General features: G+C 40.6%; 1 protein-coding gene across 1 annotated transcript; it reads left to right on the top strand.

Annotated features, from left to right (window-relative positions):
- Positions 1-1,734: 1,734 nt before the first annotated feature.
- LOC142258814 (uncharacterized) lies at positions 1,735-22,134 on the top strand. The gene is made up of 3 exons (XM_075331405.1): positions 1,735-1,748; positions 1,862-2,679; positions 22,130-22,134. The coding sequence occupies exons 1-3, from the start codon at positions 1,735-1,737 to the stop codon at positions 22,132-22,134; spliced, it is 837 nt and encodes a 278-aa protein (XP_075187520.1).
- The last annotated feature ends 389 nt before the right edge of the window (positions 22,135-22,523 follow it).

The raw sequence follows: 22,523 nt of genomic DNA, 5'->3' as shown, positions 1-22,523 counted from the left end.
GATTATTACTGTGTCTCTCCATAACCAGGATTACACAGTAGTGAAGAAGACCTCTAGTGAGCGCTGTCAGGCCCCTGTGTCTGAGGGATGGGGAAGACCCCTGAGCCCAATCACGGGGCCTCCACCTCACCCCCCGATACATGAGGACATCAATGACCAGAAGATCCTAGAACTCACCTACAAGATGATTGAGCTTCTGACTGGAGAGGTGACACTGCTGGGAATGCTGGGACATTATACAGTAATGCTATGAAGGGATCGGGGGTGACGGTATCATTGTATGTGTCAGGTTCCTATAAGGTGTCAGGACGTCATCGTCTATTTCTCCATGGAGGAGTGGGAGTATTTAGAAGTACACAAAGATCTGTACAAGGACGTCATGATGGAGGTTCCCCAGCCACTCACATCACCAGGTAATAGACAGGACTAAATACACACGGCCTATAATTATCTGTATGTTAGGAATGAATTCAGTCCCTGTATGTGTCTCCTCCAGTTCTATCCAGTAAGAGGACAACACCAGAGAGATGTCCCCGTCCTCTTCTCCCACAGGACTGTAAACAAGAAGATCCCGATGTTCCTCAGGATGTGTTTCCTCCAGCTCTATCCAGTAAGAGATATCTACTCATGTACTTTCTGCACTAATTTTGTGTTTACATTTTTAGACTTTTTGCTCTGGTTTTTCAGCTGTATTTTCTTTGCTTCTGCTTCTTCTGCTGTTTGTTTCCAGTGCCATCTCTATGTCATTATGAAGGCAACTGAAAGATCTGCAGAGGGTTCATGAATACCCTGTTTCCCTGAAAATATGATCTACCCCCAAAATAAGCCATAGCACGATTTTATGGGATTTGTGGAGAATACTTGAAATATAAGCCCTACTCCAAAAATAAGGCCTAGTTACAGTCAGGGCCAGCATTGGGAGGAGTCAAATTCACAATTTCTCAGGAACCCAACTCTCTTAGGGTCCCCACCAGGTGTATTCTAAGGTTGATTGTTTAAGGACCTTTGATGATTGCAAAGTAATTTGACATGATGGAACCAAAGGCCTCTTAATTACAGAAGTCTAAATGAACTGAACAGACAACAGGCTGGCATACAGGACTGGCATTAGGGGAAAGGAAGTGGAAACTGAGTAGTTTCACAGGGCCCCCATTCTCCTTTTATTTGTATGCCAATCATAGGACTGCTTAAGGACATGTTTGACAATGTCTTTCATCACATGCTGTAGAGGAGAAAGTATCATTTGCTCCCGTTCTGTATATGCTGGCTGGACTATTTCATTAATGCCAGTTATAGGTTACCTATACTGATCTGGTGAGATTTTGTGATCCAGACTTACAGGTGGTTGTTGTGCATTATTGCTGTGAACTGTTGTGGTGTTAACTCTTGTTGTCTTTTTGTTGCTACCTTCCTCCTCTTGCTTTTCTCCTTAGTCTGTCACTGTTTATTTCTATGAGTTTGCAATTTGTCCCATCTGTCTTAATCTGTGTTTCCATCATACTCCTGTCCCTTTCATCCCAAGGCGATCACAGAATAAATCTGATCAGGAAAACCGTAATGCACGGGACTCCGGCATCTCCATCTTCAGGGGTAATCCAGAGGTTAGGAATACCTTAGGGTCCCCTAGTGTGCGGGACAGTATAGGAGCCCCCTGTCCCTCATTATCTTGCAATCACATTGTGACAATCCATCAGATTATTTACTGTAACACATTCCAGAGAACTGGTGCTAGGAATGGGAGATCCGAAGTAACGAAGATGTAATTCTTAGATGTCAAAATTAGATAGCAGATTCAGAATACATTTTTTTCCTAATTTAATTTCTGATATTATGGTTTAAAAAAAATAAATGTATTTTCAAGATATCATTATAAAATAATAACATTGTGTTTATTTTTAGCAGATGACTCTATTGGGAGTTCGGATGTAAATCTGATATCTTCAGAATTTAAAACAGATGATCAAAGTATAACACATGATACATATGAAGAGCATGCTGTTGTCCCAGATATACCTCCAGTCCTTTCTCGGAAAGCTTTAACAACTGATCTTTTCAAACCAGTCCAAAATTCCGATTTTTTTTCACAGAATTGTAAGCAAAATGAAAGTTACAGAAGGGATGTGGAACATGAAACAGCTCCCACAAGGGAGAAGCCATTTTCATGTTCAGAGTGTGGGAAATGTTTTATTCGGAAATCTGAATTTGTTGAGCATCAAAGATCTCACACAGGGGAGAAGCCATTTTCATGTTCAGAGTGTGGGAAATGTTTTATTCGGAAATCAAATCTTGTTGTGCATCAAAGATCTCACACAGGGGAGAAGCCATTTTCATGTTCAGAGTGTAGGAAATGTTTTATTCGGAAATCTGAATTTGTTGAGCATCAAAGATCTCACACAGGGGAGAAGCCATTTTCATGTTCAGAGTGTGGGAAATGTTTTATTCGGAAATCAGAACTTGTTGCGCATCAAAGGTCTCACACAGGGGAGAAGCCATATTCATGTTCAGAGTGTGGGAAATGTTTTATTCAGAAATCTGACCTTGTTAGACATCAGAAAATTCACACAGGGGAGAAGCCATATTCATGTTCAGAGTGTGGGAAATGTTTTATTCGGAAATCAAATCTTGTTGGACATCAAAGATCTCACACTGGGGAGAAGCAATTTTCTTGCCTGGAAGGTGGTAAATGTTTTACTAGGAAATCAACTCTTGTTGACCATGGAGAACTTCACACAGGGGATAAACCATTTTTTTGTTCTGAATGTGGAAAATGTTATTCTCAGAAATCAGAACTCGTTAAACATCTGAAGAAGCCGCACAGGGAAGGAACCTTTTTCATGTTGTGAATATTTGAAATGTTTAACTGGTAAATCAAGTCTTGTCGACCCTGAGAAAACACACACAGTAGAAGAGCCATTCTTGCCTTTGAAATTTGGCAAATGTTTTTATCATTAATCAGGTCCTCTTGTCAGATGAGTCACATGGGAGAAGCCATCATGATGTATCGTGAGTCAAAGGTTTTTATCCAAAAATTAATTGCTCAAGTAAGAATTGGTCATGGAAAGCACCATTTTCTTTCTTTTTAAACTTACTGTATTATTATGACCATAAGAGACACCTAGGTTTTAGAGGAGGAAAATAGGAAAAAGATTTGAAGCAAAAAATGTAGTCATGATACACTTATGTGGGGGGGGATCTGCTGCTGTCACTTTTATAGTGATAATATCCCCCAATTCTGTACTAATGTCCCCCATCCTGGGCCCTTTCCAGTTATATGTGTCGATCATGCTGGTGTATATGTCTTTCATCCTGGTATATATATTCCCCATCTTTGTCCCATCATGGTAAATATAGCTTGCATCCTGGTATATATGGCCCTCATCCTTGGCTCATCCTAGTATATATGGTCCTCATCCTGGTATATATGGCCCTCATCCTGGTACACAATCTTCATCCTGGGCCCTTTTTGGAATATATAGCCCTTATCCTGGTATATATGGAATATATAATCCCCATCTTGGTATTTACAGGTGAAAATGAGCCCCCTTACCTCTTGGGCCGCATGTTCCACCAATGATATGTCTTTCCCTGCCATTATCCTGGTATATATGTCCCTCATCATACTGCAGACATAAAAAATGGTTGTACACACCATCCCTCTGCTCCCCCAGTGTGTGGTGCTGTCTTTGATCCTGGCAAGTGAATTCAGTGTGTAAGTGACGCATTGCATGACGTCACTGCCATGCACCTGCAGTTACATGCGGACATCAGCTGCCGGAATATTCACTGCTCCCATACACCCGAGATTATGGGCTTGTGAAGTAGTGACTATTCATTCTCTATTAGAGATCATCCAGCCGCAGCAGTAAGTTGGCAGCTGGGTGATCATGTGTGCCCATCATTAAAGATAAGGAATAGTCACTGCTCCCCACACCCATAATTTCTCCCACTCCTCAATGGCAGCTTCAGTGCCTAGAGGTAGATGGCATTATGAGAGTGAGCAGCAGTGAATATTCACTTTCGTTATAAGTGGGCACAGTGTTAGCCCTGACTCTGGTTCCTGCCTCCTGTGACCCACTTGTCCACTGCCACCCCTCCAGCAGGAGCACTCGGACTATGAGACAACCCCCCCCTTTTCCTACACATTTTTTTTTGGGGGGGAGGGGGGAGAATGTGTCTTACAGTCTGAAAAATACTAAAATTGGTTAATAGTAAAAGTAAAAAAGTACAATAGTCAAAATCACATATCCTAAAAGGGCACAAATTGTTGTGAATCTGTCTGACCGTTTCAGGCACCACCCTCTTTCACTAAACTCTTCTGACAATTTTTAGAAGTGTCCCTAATGTCCCCCGAAAGAAACTTCCAGGTTGTGAGATCCCAGAGCCCTCAGCGATCACTCTCACAGTAAAAGAGTGAGCTCTACGACCCCAGCTCTGCGGCATCCTTCTTAAGCAGTTCAGTAAAATCTTAAAGTATGTGACTGCGCTGGATTAGTTGAGAGCAATGTCTCGTGCTTAGAGCAGCCGCAGAGATTTGTGGGATCCCGCTCTGCACACTGAGATCCCACAAAATGGAAATTCAGGCTTAACTCTGCTAGTAAGTTGTTCATTTCGAGAGCCTTTAGGAACATTTGTAAAAGGTTTTGATACTGGATTATATTTAGATTATTCACTAATCTCAGGTTGCCCAATGCTTTATTTACTAAAAAGCGCAGCCCCAGATTGGAGATAGGAACTCTGAAGTATATCACATTGTATATAATTGCATTTCAAAACTTGTTTTGTTAATAAATGCTTGTAAATATATATTTTTCATGCCTACCTAGAAGGTCCACAGCAGCTGGGGGAGCAGGATGTCTCCAAACTTTTTGTAAATCTCTGTGGGGATCCCATCTGAACCCGGTGACTTATTATTGGGCATGGAGGACACTGCTAAATGCAACTCTTCCAGTGTGAGTGGACTGTTTAGGTATACCCTGTCCCCATCTGAAAATGAGGGCAAGGGGATGTCTTTCAGGTAATAAGCTATCTGTTCCCTATCATATTGCAGATTAGTACTGTAAAGTTGTTCGTAGAATTCAGAGAAGGTAGCCAAAATTTGGTCAGGTTGATTGACTATGGTCCCGGTTTTGTCCCTTAGCGCCCCCACAAATGTGTTCCCCCTTTGTGCTTTAGCAATCACCGCTAATAAATAACCCGCTTTTTCGCTCTTTTCAAAGAATCTGTTATGAAAAAAGTCTTTTGTTAGTGGCCCGTTCCTTAATGTGAGAGTCATATGCTTCTTGTGCCTCATTCCATTCCAGTAAGTCCCGTGTATCCCCTGACAGAATGTACTTCTGTTCTGTCGTCTGGACCCGTTCTTTAAGAAAAATTTCAAATTGTGCCGACTTAATTTTAGATCTACTGACCCCCTGTATCAGTGATCCCCTCAAACAGGCCTTCATGGCATCCCAAACAGTGTTAAGCGACATCTCCCCAGTACAGTTGTCCTGAAAATAGTATTCAAGGGCTAGTTCAACCGGGCCCACATCTATAATCTAGAAAAAACAAAAAGCCAGCACCAAATGTGCACTTCAGCACTAAACATTCCAAACTGTACTTATTATAAAAATTTTGAGATTTTTGGCAAAAAATTGCAATTTCTTGAGCTGCCTCGCCACGTCACGGCAAGTCTCATTTGAGGCAGTCCTACAAAGGTAAAATATTTTTATAAAATGTGCCATGCGGCCTCACATATGAATAGTAGAACTGCTCTTAGCAGCACTCACATGGTCTATTTCAATCCCGTACCCATGACTGAGTTATGGCTGTGGGCGGGACAGGTCCAAGCAAATGCTGCATGAAGTAAATAGCCTGTGGACAAAGCCTGATGACTTAATGTGAACAGTCACCAACCGCCAAAATCTAGACAGATGCTATGCACCCCAATTTGGGATGTATTCCAAGGTGGAGGTCAACCACCGACCAATTCAATGAAGAAAAAACAAAAAGCCAGCACCAAATGTGCACTTCAGCACTAAACATTCCAAACTGTACTTATTATAAAAATTTTAGAGCAGTTCTACTATTCATATGTGAGGCCGTATGGCACATTTTATAAAAATATTTTAGTGTAGGACTGCCTCAAATGAGATTTGCCGTGACGTAGCGAGGCAGCTCAAGAAATTGCAATTTTTTTGCCAAAAATCTCAAAATTTTTATAATAAGTATTTTTATAGTATAAAGGGCCCAATTTATGCGGGGGCCACTCCTGATTCATGAAGTGGTGCATGCATCGTCTGGAATCTGGAGCGTTTGATGAGTGGCATGTGCCTCCTAGTGTCATGCTAGAAATATTACTCCCTTCAGGAGTGAAATTTCTGGCATAGGGAACACCACAGCTAGTCATGAATTTAAGGAGCTGTGATATCACGTTCCCGTCCCACTCAAACCCTGCCAATATTAGAGTGAAAATGGCAAAAGCCACCAAAATTTGGCACAACTATGAATTGATACAAATTTTTGTGACTTTTCAAAGCTTTTGTGCCATTTTTTTTGGCATAAAAGCTTTGATAAAATGGGACCAGAGCATCTTAACAACTTCCACATATTTAGGATGCAGAATGCGATTCACTTCTCCCCTGTCACAGCTGGGGATAGAAGCTATACCATCCGTACAGTACAATACAAAGGGAAGGGGAAAAGAATGCCCTATCACTAGGGAAAGAGGGAAGTGACAATACAGCTCACCCTCACTGCCCCTCACCAACCCTATATGGGTTCTACACCTGTCGCCCAGCAGGAATACCTCACCCTATTTGGGGGATTAATAAAGTGGTAAAAGAGGGTGTTTATTGTCTTTTATTCCAAATAAAGGATTTTTTTGGGTGTATGTGTTTATTTACTTTCACTTACAGGTTAATAGTGGGGGGTGTGGGGTGTGGCCTGGCTGGAGATGTGAGAGGAACTAAGAGGGAGAGCTCCTGGAACTGCCGATTATCCTGACTTCCACTGGGCCGTGGAGAGGACAAAAATCATCCGTTCAGAAACCAGAGACCACCCTGCACTTACTGCACAGCCTGGTCGGTGGTTACATGGCCAGGGGGACGAGCAGGAGGCAGAAGGAGGTGGCGGCAGGAATGGAAGGTACTGCACAAAATGGTGGTGGGACACAGACACCAGCCTCCAAAGCAGGGAGAGCTGCAGCCATGCACGCTGCTGAAAAACTGTCTGAGTACGCCAAGGGCACAGAACGCAGGGCTCCCACGGTACACAGGGATGAAGGAGCTGAACTGGGGAGCTCCATGCAGCACAGCCCTCACAATACAGTGGAGGAGGAAGTAGGAACTAGTGCAGACTCATTATTATTACAGCAAGGTTTGCAAAACAAGCTGGAGCCCCCTGCATCCATTCATGCCTCACATATGAATAGTAGAACTGCTCTAAAATTTTTATAATAAGTACAGTTTGGAATGTTTAGTGCTGAAGTGCACATTTGGTGCTGGCTTTTTGTTTTTTCTTCATTGAATTGGTCGGTGGTTGACCTCCACCTTGCTATGCACCCCAATTTGGGATGTATTCCAGCTGTCTAGATTTTGGCGGTTGGTGACTGTTCACATTTAAGTCATCAGGCTTTGTCCACAGGCTATTTACTTCATGCAGCATTTGCTTGGACCTGTCCCGCCCACAGCCATGACTCAGTCATGGGTACGGGATTGAAATAGACCAGGTGAGTGCTGCTAAGAGCAGTTCTACTATTCATATGTGAGGCCGTATGGCACATTTTATAAAAATATTTTAGTGTAGGACTGCCTCAAATGAGATTTGCCGTGACGTGGCGAGGCAGCTCAAGAAATTGCAATTTTTTGCCAAAAATCTCAAATTTTTTTATAATAAGTACAGTTTGGAATGTTTAGTGCTGAAGTGCACATTTGGTGCTGGCTTTTTGTTTTTTTTTCATTGAATTGGTCGGTGGTTGACCTCCACCTTGCTATGCACCCCAATTTGGGATGTATTCCATCTGTCTTGTGCATTTCTCAGGCGTCGTTTGACATTTGTGAATTGAGCTCTTCTTTTTGAAATTTCAACGGAATAATCAGGAAAGAGGGATATTTTATGGCCGTCCACCGTTATGGACCCTTTGTTTCTAGCCGCTCTTAGGATCGCATCCCGGTCTCTATAATGTAGTAGTTTCACCAGGACAGGTCTTGGAGGAGCTCCCGGAGGCAGGGGTCTGGTGGTCACTCTCTGGGCTCTCTCTACAGCATATAGGGGGGATAGGACCTCTGCACCAAATACTTTTTGTAGCCATCTCTCAAAGAATTCTGACGGATTTGTGCCTTACGTTTTTTCTGGAACCCCTATCAGCTGCACATTGTTTCTCCTCAGTCTATTTTCTAAATCATCTGTCTTGTTAAGTAGAAATGCCAGTTGCTGATCATGCCTGCGGGAGTCACTGGTAACCTGGGGCATTTTGTCCTCTAAGTCACTGATTCTCCCCTCTGACGCCGTCATGCAGTCATTCACTTTTTGGAGGCTCTGTTTCACACCTGATAACTCCTTCATGATTTGGCCCATCTGGAAGCTGAGGGATGTCATCATGGAGCCATTTTGAGCTATAGCAGCAAGCACGTCTTTCAGAGTGGGCTCAGCACCCTGCAAAGTTGTGGCAGGCTCAGGGGGACATTTATTATGCATGGATGCAGGGGGCTCCAGCTTGTTTTGCAAACCTTGCTGTAATAATAATGAGTCTGCACTAGTTCCTCCTTCCTCCTCCACTGTATTGTGAGGGCTGTGCTGCATGGAGCTCCCCAGTTCAGCTCCTTCATCCCTGTGTACCGTGGGAGCCCTGCGTTCTGTGCCCTTGGCATACTCAGACAGTTTTTCAGCAGCGTGCATGGCTGCAGCTCTCCCTGCTTTGGAGGCTGGTGTCTGTGTCCCACCACCATTTTGTGCAGTACCTTCAATTCCTGCCGCCACCTCCTTCTGCCTCCTGCTCGTCCCCCTGGCCATGTAACCACCGACCAGGCTGTGCAGTAAGTGCAGGGTGGTCTCTGGTTTCTGTACGGATGATTTTTGTCCTCTCCACGGCCCAGTGGAAGTCAGGATAATCGGCAGTTCCAGGAGCTCTCCCTCTTAGTTCCTCTCACATCTCCAGCCAGGCCACACCCCACACCCCCCACTATTAACCTGTAAGTGAAAGTAAATAAACACATACACCCAAAAAAAATCCTTTATTTGGAATAAAAGACAATAAACACCCTCTTTTACCACTTTATTAATCCCCCAAATAGGGTGAGGTATTCCTGCTGGGCGACAGGTATAGAACCCATATAGGGTTGGTGAGGGGCAGTGAGGGTGAGCTGTATTGTCACTTCCCTCTTTCCCTAGTGATAGGGCATTCTTTTCCCCTTCCCTTTGTATTGTACTGTACGGATGGTATAGCTTCTTTCCCCAGCTGTGACAGGGGAGAAGTGAATCGCATTCTGCATCCTAAATATGTGGAAGTTGTTAAGATGCTCTGGTCCCATTTTATCAAAGCTTTTATGCCAAAAAAATGGCACAAAAGCTTTGAAAAGTCACAAAAATTTGTATCAATTCATAGTTGTGCCAAATTTTGGTGGCTTTTGCCATTTTCACTCTAATATTGGCAGGGTTTGAGTGGGACGGGAACGTGATACCACAGCTCCTTAAATTCATGACTAGCTGTGGTGTTCCCTATGCCAGAAATTTCACTCCTGAAGGGAGTAATATTTCTAGCATGACACTAGGAGGCACATGCCACTCATCAAACGCTCCAGATTCCAGACGATGCATGCCCCACTTCATGAATCAGGAGTGGCCCCCGCATAAATTGGGCCCTTTATACTATAAAAACGATCCCTTTTACAAAAGATAATTGTTGTAATAACATTGAAGGATTTTATCTGTCTGATATCCAAAGGGATTGGTTTTTTTTGTGGGGCTTTCCACAAATAGAGAAAAGCGGACCCGTTGAAGTTCGGGTTTGGCTTTTTCAGTCGGACCTTAAATAAAGTTCAGTTTGGGAACTGGACTGGTCCTAAACCCCATTGGAAGTCACTGATTGGGCAGTTCGGGTCTCCGCCCACATGCATCCAGCCATTAACAGAGTATTTATTACAGAGGAAGGGAGGGCAGGTTTTTTCCTTGTACACAATACATCCTATAACAATGTTTTTACCTCCCCGTGAAAGCCATTCACACACTGCAAGCGGATCGCACTGGGCCGAACACTGAGTGTACCTGACCACAGCAATGCTAGATCGAGTGGTTAGGATACATAAAGCACAAAAACTCCGAACTCTAAGGCTATGTGCACATGTGGCGTACTGTCACTGCAGAAATTTCTGCAGCGATCTGAACAGCACACGTGCGCTTCAAATCGCTGCAGAAAATGTCCGTAGTGAAAAAAAAAAAAGCCGATTCCATGCGCTCTGCCTGCAGCTCCTGCCATAGACAGAGCAGGAGCTGCCGGCAAAGCGCACGGAAGAAGTGACATGTCACTTCTTAGAACGCGCGCTTCGGGCAGCAGCCGAATCGCTGCGCTCTAAGACGCCACGTGCGCACGGCTCCTGCATAATCTTCATAGATTATGCAGGGGACGCAGGACGCATGCAGTTACGCTGCGCTACATAGCGCAGCGTAACTGCATGTAATTACGCAACGTGCGCACATAGCCTAACACTGATTTTTTTTTTACAAATCTGTATTTGGTACAAACACCTAACTTTACTATTCAGGTTCACTCATCTCTGTCCACAAACCTTTATTACAGTTTAGATTATGGGTGTAGAAGAGACCAGAACTGAAAGGGGCCTATCTCTTGATGAAGAGCAAGTAACATTTATGATACCTATGCTGGGATTTTGTGAATTTAATGGGATTCGGTCACTAAAGGCCCCGTCACACTAAGCAACATCGCTAGCAACATCGCTGCTAACGAACAACTTTTGTGACGTTGCTAGCGATGTTGCTGTGTGTGACATCCAGCAACAACCTGGCCCCTGCTGTGAGGTCGTTGGTTGTTGCTGAATGTCCTGGGCCATTTTTTAGTTGTTGCTGTCCCGCTGTGAAGCACAGATCGCTGTGTGTGACAGTGAGACAGCAACAACTAAATGTGCAGGCAGCAGGAGCCGGCTTCTGCGGAGGCTGGTAACCACAGTAAACATCGGGTAACCAAGAAGCCCTGTCCTTGGTTACCCGATATTTACCTTTGTTACCAGCCTCCGCCGCTCTCACTGTCAGTGCCAGCTCCTGCTCTGTGCACATGTAGCTGCAGGACACATCGGGTAATTAACCCGATGTGTGCTGTAACTAGGAGAGCAAGGAGCCAGCGCTAAGCGGTGTGCGCTGCTCCCTGCTCTGTGCACATGTAGCTGCAGCACACATCGGGTAATTAACCCGATGTGTGCTGTAACTAGGAGAGCAGGGAGCCAGCGCTCAGTGTGCGCTGCTCCCTGCTCTCTGCACGTGTAGCTGCGTGCGCTGGTAACCAAGGTAAATATCGGGTTGGTTACCCGATATTTACCTTAGTTACCAAGCGCAGCATCTTCCACGCGGCGCTGGGGGCTGGTCACTGGTTGCTGGTGAGCTCACCAGCAACTCATGTAGCGACGCTCCAGCGATCCCTGCCAGGTCAGGTTGCTGGTGGGATCGCTGGAGCGTCGCAGTGTGACATCTCACCAGCAACCTCCTAGCAACTTACCAGCGATCCCTATTGCTGTTGGGATCGCTGGTAAGTTGTTTAGTGTGACTGGACCTTAACTGTTTACTACTTAATTAAAAATCAGAATAAAGGACACACAGAGATAACAAACAAGGCAAACAACAAACAACTTATTTCTAGACGACTCAGTAAAAAGTTCAGTAAAGAGCAACAACGATCCTACTGATGCGTGCAAGCCACCTGCTTGCATCCGGACCTTGTGAAGGAACTGAATATCACCAGCACAAGTCCAGGGAACATGACAGTATTTAAACCCAAGGGAAAATACAGATTATTAGCAACTAAAGGGAATAAGAGTTCCCTTAGGTCCTAATGGGAAAAGGATGAAAACCCAACATAGGAGATACCTAGTACAATGAATACTGATAGCAGGAAAAATAGAAAGTCAGGGAGCATTTTACGCAGCCAAACGCTGTTAAAAGCACTAAAATTAATACATCTAGTTATCAAATATTTTATAGTAGGACATATAAGTTCATAGTTCTGTTTATGTTGGAGGGCATAGGTTATTAATAAAGTTTATAAGGAATAAATATTAAGATGCCCATATTGAATATACTTGAGTACTGACATGGAAGGATATATTTAAATCTTCTCTAAGCTTCTAGAAGCTTATGTCATATGGAACTATGTTCAACTAAAACACCCTATATGGACTGAGCAGTTGGTATATAACACACGATGGAGGGGGCTATTGCTCGCTCCTCATATTGCCTGCTGTCAGAAGACTCCAGTGCTGCAAGATGAACATACGCTGTCCGGCCTAAGAGATGACACCCCCTGCCTTGCCATTCAGGACCCAAGGAGAGATGGGTAAAGATTTCCCATTGATCAGTATGAACTAAATGAACTCTTTTTTTTTTTTTTTTTTTTTCCGTAAGCTGACAAAGTATATTGTTTTTCCTTTTTGTAACTGAACCCTGGCAACCATTTTTAAATAGATAAAATACATTTATTTTTTACATTTTTGAAGTTCTTTCTTTCATGCGCCTTTACGTATTTGAAGAAAAATATATTTAAGAGTATATTTTTTAACATTTGGTGAGCCACCCATTCGTGATTTTTTTTTTATGCATAAGGGGGGTCGAAGTCAAAGTCTCAAGTATCTCCTGCAAAGGATCAGGAATCGACAATTTATAAAAAATCATGCAGAACCTAGGAAATACGTATAAGTCAAGTTGCATGAATGTTTTTTTTTAATGAACTTTAAAGTCTTTACAAAGCTACAGAAGTTAACTTTTGACGTATTTTTGAGCAAGAAAGATAAAGTCAGTCCATAAGAAGTATTGGACGTGCTGAGCAAGGTGAATCAAGTCTTACAGGATCATCCATCAGATCATCTGATCATTTCAGGTAAGAAAATGGATTTTATCTCTTCATATGTTAAGCAAAGTAAACTTCAGTTCACTTATTCAGATATTTCTAATGTGGAAGAGATTTGGTTACGCTTTTATGAGGAGTGTGAACTTGAGAATTCACGTGTAGAATGTGTAAGGTCTTTTAATAGAGAGAAACAGAAAATCAGAAATGTCTGTCATTTAGTCTATGATTTTCACAAGTTAATCGTAGAAAAGTGTAAAAATGGTGGAAATAGACAACCTGAATTGTCAGGAGAGTCAGTGACAGAGAAATCCAAAGACTGCTTAGAACCTGGAATGTCAGTCAGTAATATTGTGAATTCTGACTGTAATGTTGGAAATGATAAATCAGATTTAGACTGTAATTCAAATCAGAATTTTGATAATGGCGGCAGACATGTGCTACATAATCAAGGTGGTTTACAGCATACTGGGAAAGAAGCAGGAAATGACGTAGAGAAGCCAGAAGGGGGAGGAGCCAGAGTGGGAGACGTGCAGAAAGGACACGTGGAGAGAGAGAATGGCGACGATCAGTTTCTAAAAATGGAACAGGCTAAGTTAGGGATTAAACTTAGAAAAAATTTATTGGACATATGCAAATTAATTCCCGCATATAATCCTAAAATACATGTTTGCAGAAATTCAGAGATATTTGAAAGTTCCATTGAGAAGTTAAATTTAACCAATAGTGAGACGAATCAGTTATTCCGTATGTGGATACCTCAGCATTTCTTTAGACAATTGGCATTAAAAAAGTCTTCTGACAATGAGACATTTGATTGTTCAAATGATAACGATATCATAAGGCTGGAAAGTCTCATCTTCTGTGCAAGGAATGAACCTGATCCAAATTATGAGATGTTGAAGGAATTACAAATTGAACAGAATGAGAGTACGTTCTCATTTATGTCCGTTTTTGAACGTTTGTATAGGGCGGTCATTCCAAATGTCAGATTGGATGGAATGATACGTTTATTCATCAAGAAATTTCATTTCCTTGACAATGCAGCCTGTGCGGTGGCATTAAATAAAAAGTCCCTATTCGAATGTACGACATTTATCGATTTTGTTAGAAGTCGCCAAAGTCAATCAAAACAGAAATTAATTAATTCTGAAAAACCAACACGAAAAAGGAAGAGATTCTGTAAAAAATCAATAGTGTCTCCCAGATCCAGATATTTCTGTGACAGGGTGTATGAAATTCGGAGGAAGATGCATACGTGTTACAAACCATACAATCCACCCCAATTTTTATCATCTAAAAATCCTTTTCCACAGGAAAAACCCATGTCTCCAGTGGAGGGATTGGTCACTGGGATTGAGGATTCCAGACAAATGATGAGTAAAAGCTTTGAAAAACAGAAACAGGTGTCTTGTGGAGATCCTCTCCCTGGGCTAGAATTTGATAGTCAGCGACAGCTGGGGGGTCTTTCAGAGAGAGAAATTCTTTCTCATTTAAGGGACAAACTAAACCGAATCTTTCTTTGAAGAAAAATTTAGGTTTGGTCTTCAGCTAAATAAAGTGGATTTCTGGGTAAATTAATTTTATTGTTTGATAAATATGTTTATTCATATACAGTGAATCTATGCATATATATATATATATATATATATATATATATTAAAGGTAGTGATAGTAAATCAAGGTCATATTTTCATTTAGTAAAATGATAGTTTTATGTTAGAAATTAATAATTTGATCTCTGTATATGAATAATAATATTTAAAATAAAATAATAAGAGAAAGTAACAGATTTTAAGTGTTTTCATTTTTATCATAAATATGATAATAATTTTATTCTTTTATTTCCCTCAGAATTTATCAGTAAAGCAGATTGATGAAGTATTAATTTTTTATCTATGCATTTGTTCTTGTCCTCAATCAGGTAACATATATTTTATTGGGTAAGGTTAATCGCGAAAGCACGATTAATAATATTATTTTCTCAGGTACCAATTGCCAGAGAACTATTACTTTAACATTTCTTTTATGAATATACATACATCTTCTTTAGAGTTATTAGAAATGTAATCTGAGCTTTGGAGTGTAGTAAAACTGCTTGCTGTTTTGGAATGGTGTTCTTTGCACGTAACCAGAGCATGTGACTTGAATTACTAAAGCTAATAATAAATGTTTGTTCTATGGTCAAATGTACAGTATGTAATACATTGGAATTTGTATTTTTTCGAGAAGTACTTCAAATTAGTAACATAATTTTTGAAATGCGCATAGAATACTTGGAAAAAAGGGATATGTGTCTGTCAGTTTCTATGTAGAAGTATATTTTAAAGAATCATGACAGTCTTGTGTGCATAGACGTGTCTATGAATGATTGATTGTTTGAGCAGCTGCTAATGTCAATGTTGAGTACTTGGATCCAGAAAAAAAAAAAAAAGGGAATTTTTGTTTTAACTTCGAAGTTATAATATATGTATGTATACTATTAGAATAAATAGGTTATAGTACATAAGTATAAATGAAGGAATTTATACCGGATATATATATCTTATTCTTAAACATATTTCTTTAATATAGAGATGTTAGGATCTTTTGTGTTAAGTCACTTCTTTTACTGATACACAGATTGGTAATCATTTTTCTTTTCAAATATGGAAGTGATATTTATAATATGGTCTTGAAGATATACAACACAAATTTTAATTTAATTTAATCTAAACATATTAATTTTTATAATATCATATTTCATGATATTGAAAGGGGGAGGTTTGGTCTCAATCACACATTTTATATTTGATAAATATATGTGTTTACAGGATACTTTAATAATTAATATTTCAAGTACAAAGGAAGAATTGGGAATAAAAAAAAATATATATTTGAAGTATATCATAATGTATTTATATACTAAGAGAAGTGTATTATTTGCAAGGTTACATGACTTAATTACTGATATAATAGGTATGGAAATCCTATAAGATACTGGTAACATTAAGGTTATGTATTATTAAAGACATAGGTGTTATATACATAGAAGGCCTTATTTTTATTTCAATTTTTATTTTTATTCCGATTTTCATTTTTCCTTTTGATTCCTATTTTTTATATTAATTATTATTTAATATTCACATTTTTAATCAAAATCTTAATTCTACAATTTTTATTTTTTTCTTCAGATTTTAAATATCTCAATTGAGAAAACACTTTAATATTTAGTTCAGTAATATCTAATATAAGAATATTACTTTATTAAATATGAATCATATTAAAAGGGAAAAGTTCCACCTTTTTGGAAGAAAAGATACTTCCTTCATCAATATATACAATTGTTTACTTTCTGGTAATACATTATTTTTATATTAGTATGTTAACACAATAAGGATGAAATATTACTTATAGTTACACGTTTTCTTATAGTAGATTATTTAATAAAAGACAAATCAAATAAATTAAATTAGAGTAATAAAGATGGAAGATCGAGGTACATTTAGGTTTACCTTTCTAAATTTACAAATAATATGTATTATATTTTTAATCAATAATAATTTATAATGGGTATTATTGTGTTTTGATGGAATCATCCAGTCTTTTCTAAAAGGTTATTTGCTTTGGTTTATAATTTTACAAATGATCTAACTAAAAAAGCCACATTGTTGCCTTTCATATTTATAATATGATACATGTTATAGGTACACATTATATTATTTCATATTTTATATTATATTTTGGTTACATTCAACACATTGCCACCTATGGGTTTGGAAGGGTAATGCACCAATGACAAAAAAGGTCATTACATGAGAATACTATTGTCTATACCATTATGCAGTATTTTATCATTCTAAGTATCAATTATATTAATACTTCTACGATAATAATAATGACATGGTATTATAGTATTAGAGTTATGATACGCTGTGACATTTATTAGTGATAGTTATTGCCATATTTGGTATTTAGATTAGGGAATGAAGTCTTCAATCAAGATTATAGAAGATAAAAAGACTTTATAATTTTCCTAAAGTTAAAAGGGATTCTGCAAAAAGGTCCAAAAGGTAACGTCTCAAATAAGACTGTTACTTACAAAATACACTTACCGCGTTTGTACCTCAGAAACACAATGATCTTATGGTTCGAGGATGGACAATGACACATGGTCTGTGCATTAAGACCTCCCTACAGATACTAAGAAGAGCAATGACGTGTTAAAGTTAACCCCTGTCGTGCTGACCAAGAACGTCTTAACATCTGTTCCAGGATTTGACAACAGGCAGCATGGAGGATAAAGGTGACTAATGTAAATTACACGGCACAGACATCAAAGACTTCTGCTTTTCTTCTACACTCATGAACTGTGGTTTATCAGCATTGGCTATGGACTTTGTAATAAAGAATAAGGTTTATGGACTTGATCTAACGATGATAAACGCAAAACGGGACTGTATTAAATTGGTAACCATTCATTTTTATCAAAGGATTTATTTCTAAGAGACTGTGTTTATGCCGGATTACATCGGAGATAAGAAGACATCAACTCAGAGGACATCATATGGTGACCGGATTTGTTTTTTTTTGCATTTCTTTTTAGGTCTAGCGAAGTATAGTTATATATTTTTATATAATTGATCAGTCATGGCCTATCATAACATGAATTCACATTATTATATTATTGAACTTACAACATGAATAATGCAAATTAATTATTATTCATCATTATTATTGATATTAATCCATTATCACCAAATAAGGAAAGAAGATTTGTTATTTTAATGAACTTTTAATTAATTTTCGGGGTTACTCCACCCGCTTCAAGGGGGGATTGTTAAAAGCACTAAAATTAATACATCTAGTTATCAAATATTTTATAGTAGGACATATAAGTTCATAGTTCTGTTTATGTTGGAGGGCATAGGTTATTAATAAAGTTTATAAGGAATAAATATTAAGATGCCCATATTGAATATACTTGAGTATTGACATGGAAGGATATTTTTAAATCTTCTCGAAGCCTCTAGAAGCTTATGTCATATGGAACTATGTTCAACTAAAACACCCTATATGGACTGAGCAGTTGGTATATAACACACGATGGAGGGGGCTATTGCTCGCTCCTCCACATTGCCTGCTGTCAGAAGACTCCAGTGCTGCAAGATGAACATACGCTGTCCGGCCTAAGAGATGACACCCCCTGCCTTGCCATTCAGGACCCAAGGAGAGATGGGTAAAGATTTCCCATTGATCAGTATGAACTAAATGAACTCTTTTTTTTTTTTTTTTTTCCGTAAGCTGACAAAGTATATTGTTTTTCCTTTCTGTAACTGAACCCTGGCAACCATTTTTAAATAGATAAAATACATTTATTTTTTACATTTTTGAAGTTCTTTCTTTCATGCGCCTTTACGTATTTGAAGAAAAATATATTTAAGAGTATATTTTTTAACAAACGCTGTGACAGAGAGGGACTCTGAAGTCTCATTTACTGGGCTGATTTCTGTAGTTTTAATAAAATCACTGTATTGTCACTGGGGGATTATCACTAGAGAACTAGTAAACTTCTACCATGTATCGGCAATCTCCATTAGCTCTGTATACCCCTGCCTCACCCATGATTGGTAGCTTTCTGTCTTTGCTTATTGTACACAGCAGCCAATCAATGGTGTGGGTGGGTTTATGCACAGCAGCATTTTGAGAACTGGTAGATCTTAAGCAGATAAAACTGATGTTTATCAAAACTTCAGCAAGCAGCCAAGGAAGTGACACATTGCTGGAATCAGGGTCTCTGCCCCTACATCATGCTGTTCTGAGATAAGATAGCAAAACCCAGTGACAAATTCCATTTAAAGGACTGCCAGATACACATCTATTTAGCTAAACTAAGGAAAAAAATTTATGTCAACTAAATGACAATAATAATCGTGCTAATTTTTAATTTATTTTCCTGTTAACTTTCAAAAATGTAGTCTATTGTGCTATCTATAATACTCTTGATTTGTCCCACAAATACCATAGATAAATACTCCTTATTCATGGACCTTCACACAATCCTATGTAAATTAGTCCTTAAATTTCACAATGTATAACGATAAACCCCCAAACAGAAAAACGTTTGATACAAGATGTCACAAAACAGCACGCTGCTGCCCCCAATTGTCAGGATAATTATGCAACTAAACAACGCTTAACGGAAGAGGCCATGACTGTTTCCATTACTAGGCCGATTATTGGGGAGCTCACAGTGAGAGTATAGGATATATACAACCTTTTCTATCTCATGGAAAATATCTACATCTTGATACAGTCACTGCCAACTCCACAATAACAAAAGGAACTACTGCTAGCTGCCACCACCAATCGCTTATACAGGCCAATTGGACATACGTTACAGGTAGCATATGGCTTCGGGATGCAATATCTAGAGTAAGAGGAACTAAGCTATTAAATTTTAGATAATCTGAAAAGTAGGTGTACCGCCCCGTGCTCAGCGGCCGCCGAGCCTACTCGGATCCGGACTCGCTGAGTGGTGGCTCGAGCGTCTCTGGACCCGGGGGAGGGCCCGTGGTCCACTTCGACCTGAAAGGGGGGCTGGCATTTTTAGGGGGGCTGGCATTTTTAGAGCATGCGTGAGTTCGTGACACCACCCATGGGTTGTGGAGAAGGTGGACACCATCGCTGTAGTTACTGGGCACCCGGGGGAGATGTTGCGCAGCAAGATGTTAACCCCTCCGTGGGTAGGGATGGTGGCCCCGGGACCCGTTGGGGTTTGTTAGGCGGTGCAGGGAGGTGTGCGGCCAGAGGGCACGGTTGTACTCACGATTAGTAACACACACAAGTCTCTGGAAAACCAAGGTGATGGTGGTCGGTGCCCGCAGTCGGCTGCAGTCTGGTCCCCCACCCGGTTTGGTGGTCTCTACCTTTCTCCTGCACCGTGTTGTATTGGTGGGCTGCCTGCGCTTCAGCGTCAGGAGTCCGCTCCCCGGCTTTGTGGATGTCGGGAGAGCCCTTTGCCCACAGACGCTGGCCCATTGGATATCCTGCCTGTGAGGTGGCTTTCTATCCCCCTCGTTGGGCTGTTGTCTTCAGTCGGGACTTTGGGTGGGAAAGGACCTATAGTCCTAGACGCAATCAGCTAATTAACTCAGTCCAGTAGTTTCTGGACCTCGTTTCAGGGTCTGAGTACCCCCCTGTTATGATCCGGAACCATGGAAGACCACCATAAATCATTGGTAAAAGGTGACAAGAGCATTGGCAACTAATCTGGCCGCCATCCTTTTACTAACCATCACAACTAGAAGTAGCCGAGGGGTGAACTAACATCCTGTGCACCGCGAACCAAGCAGGAGGACTAGCTATCCTAAAGGAAGGAAAGATGAATAACTCTCTACCTCAGAAAATAGATATAGAATAGCAAGCCGCCTACATTCAAAGACTGCGGTGATATAGGAAAACACAATACACAGATGATAGGATTAGCAAAGGTGAGGCCCCCACTGACTAAAATAGGAAAGGACAGGAAAGGGGCTGATGGTGGCCAGAGAAAAACCCTACAAAATTACAAATTCCTGATAGTACAAAAAAGCCCTCAGATCGCACGATCTGCACTCCGTCCTATACCAGGCGCTCTTGTCATACCAATGAACAGAAAACAGGAATCATTACAAATTCAAAAAAGCCACAAACACATGGACTTATAGGAGCAATACTCCAAAAATAACTGCAGGGAGTTCCCAGCTAAGCAACTGAGAGGGAAGATCCCTGCATGCAAATAAAGTGAAAACAACCACAGCAAATGACAAACTCAGATAAGAGCAAAAAGCACAAAGCAACAAATAAAGAGCAAAGTACTTATCTGAGGTAGATGTGGTCCAAAGCAGGCTGGTGAACAAAGAACAACTGACATCCGGCATAGCCTGCTATCAGACCAGGATTTAAATAAGCAGAGAGTTAGCAATGGAAACGCCCATTGCTCAACACACCTGGTCTCTGTCCAAACCATTCCTGGCCACAAGAGGGAGTCTCCCAGCAGCCAAAGCATAACTGACATTCACAACACCCCCTTTGTGCTCTGGTTTACGAGTCGGTTCCCCGGGTCGGTACCGGCGGGCCACTACCCTGTCCCGGTCCACCATGGTTCCACCGAGCCGTCTTCTCGGCTCCTGCAGGCAGAGGCCTACGTATACCTCCTAGCCAAAGGTGCCCGGACTCCTACCCTGGCACCTGTCAGTATGCTGCAGACCTGTCACACAGGCCTGCTTCCACTAACAGACTGCTCTCCACTCCACTGCTCTCACTAGACTAGACTAAACTGCACTGACTTTTCCCACCTCAGGCTCTCTGAACTCCTTGGTGGGCGTGGCCAACCGCCTGACTCTGCCCCCTGGTGTGTCCATCAAGCACTCAGGAAGGTGGCGTAGGGTTTTATTGCTTGGCTGATGACACCTTATTAGGGGACAGGTGTTGTGCGGGGCACTAACTGTGACTACCTGGCTGGTCCAGGGCGTCACATAGGCAGTGTTCATAAAATATACAAAGGATATTACAAATGGGAACAAAACAATACAGTATATACAATTACATAAAATAAAAGGGAATAACAAAAGAAAATTATTGAACCTGGGTCACAAAAATTGCCTTTAGATTTATGGAGGGAAGGAGTCTAATGGAAGCAATCCTACATGGCAATATTCCTTTCATTGAACAAGGATCATAATTGGCATTAGCTTTTTATTAACACAAGTTACACTCACATACTGGTGACTCATAACAGGGCTGGACTTCAGATAACTATAGGATGTATCTAAGTCTTAGAAAATTATGAGGGTCCCAACTTTCTGATATCTTTGCCCCTGGAGGTCCCAGACGGGAGATATTACAATCATCTTTCCTATCACGATTATATCTATTCATAGATAGATAAAAATATCTATGCAAGGTATCCTATCTGGCCGATGTCCAATTGGCAGGACCCCGGCCATCGCCCATAGATGCAAAACGATGCTTTGTGTTCTCCAGTATATCACAAATTTCCAAATATCACTTTCCTATCTATTATATTGAGGCAGTTCATAAAACCTCAATTCATATTTTCTATAGGGTGAAACAAAGGATTTTAATTTCTCTGCTATTTTTCTGTTCACCTGCTGCTCTTATCTCTACTGGTCATAAATCTGTCCATTTCTACATTCTTGTGCATTCAAGATGAGATTGGCCTTACATCTGCTAGAGGATTCTTTTTAGTTACCTGTTTCCAAAGGAGTGGGTCAGCTGCATAGGGGTCTTGTTGAGTTTTTATGGATTTTATAATTTCTATATGACACTGGACTACATATTGATGTTTTTCCAAAATCAAGCTTTTACCCCTTGAAAGCCAAGGTCATTTTTTGGACACTTTCCTCGACTTGGTGCTTGAAGAGTTCAATAAAATTGGAAAAATTTCTATCATGATTCACGTATGACTCTGCTTGTGGAAAGCAATTATGTGTGTTTG

This window comes from Anomaloglossus baeobatrachus (assembly GCF_048569485.1).
Source record: "Anomaloglossus baeobatrachus isolate aAnoBae1 chromosome 5 unlocalized genomic scaffold, aAnoBae1.hap1 SUPER_5_unloc_12, whole genome shotgun sequence".
NCBI lineage: Eukaryota > Metazoa > Chordata > Amphibia > Anura > Aromobatidae > Anomaloglossus > Anomaloglossus baeobatrachus.
This window is presented reverse-complemented; position numbering and strand designations above follow the sequence as displayed.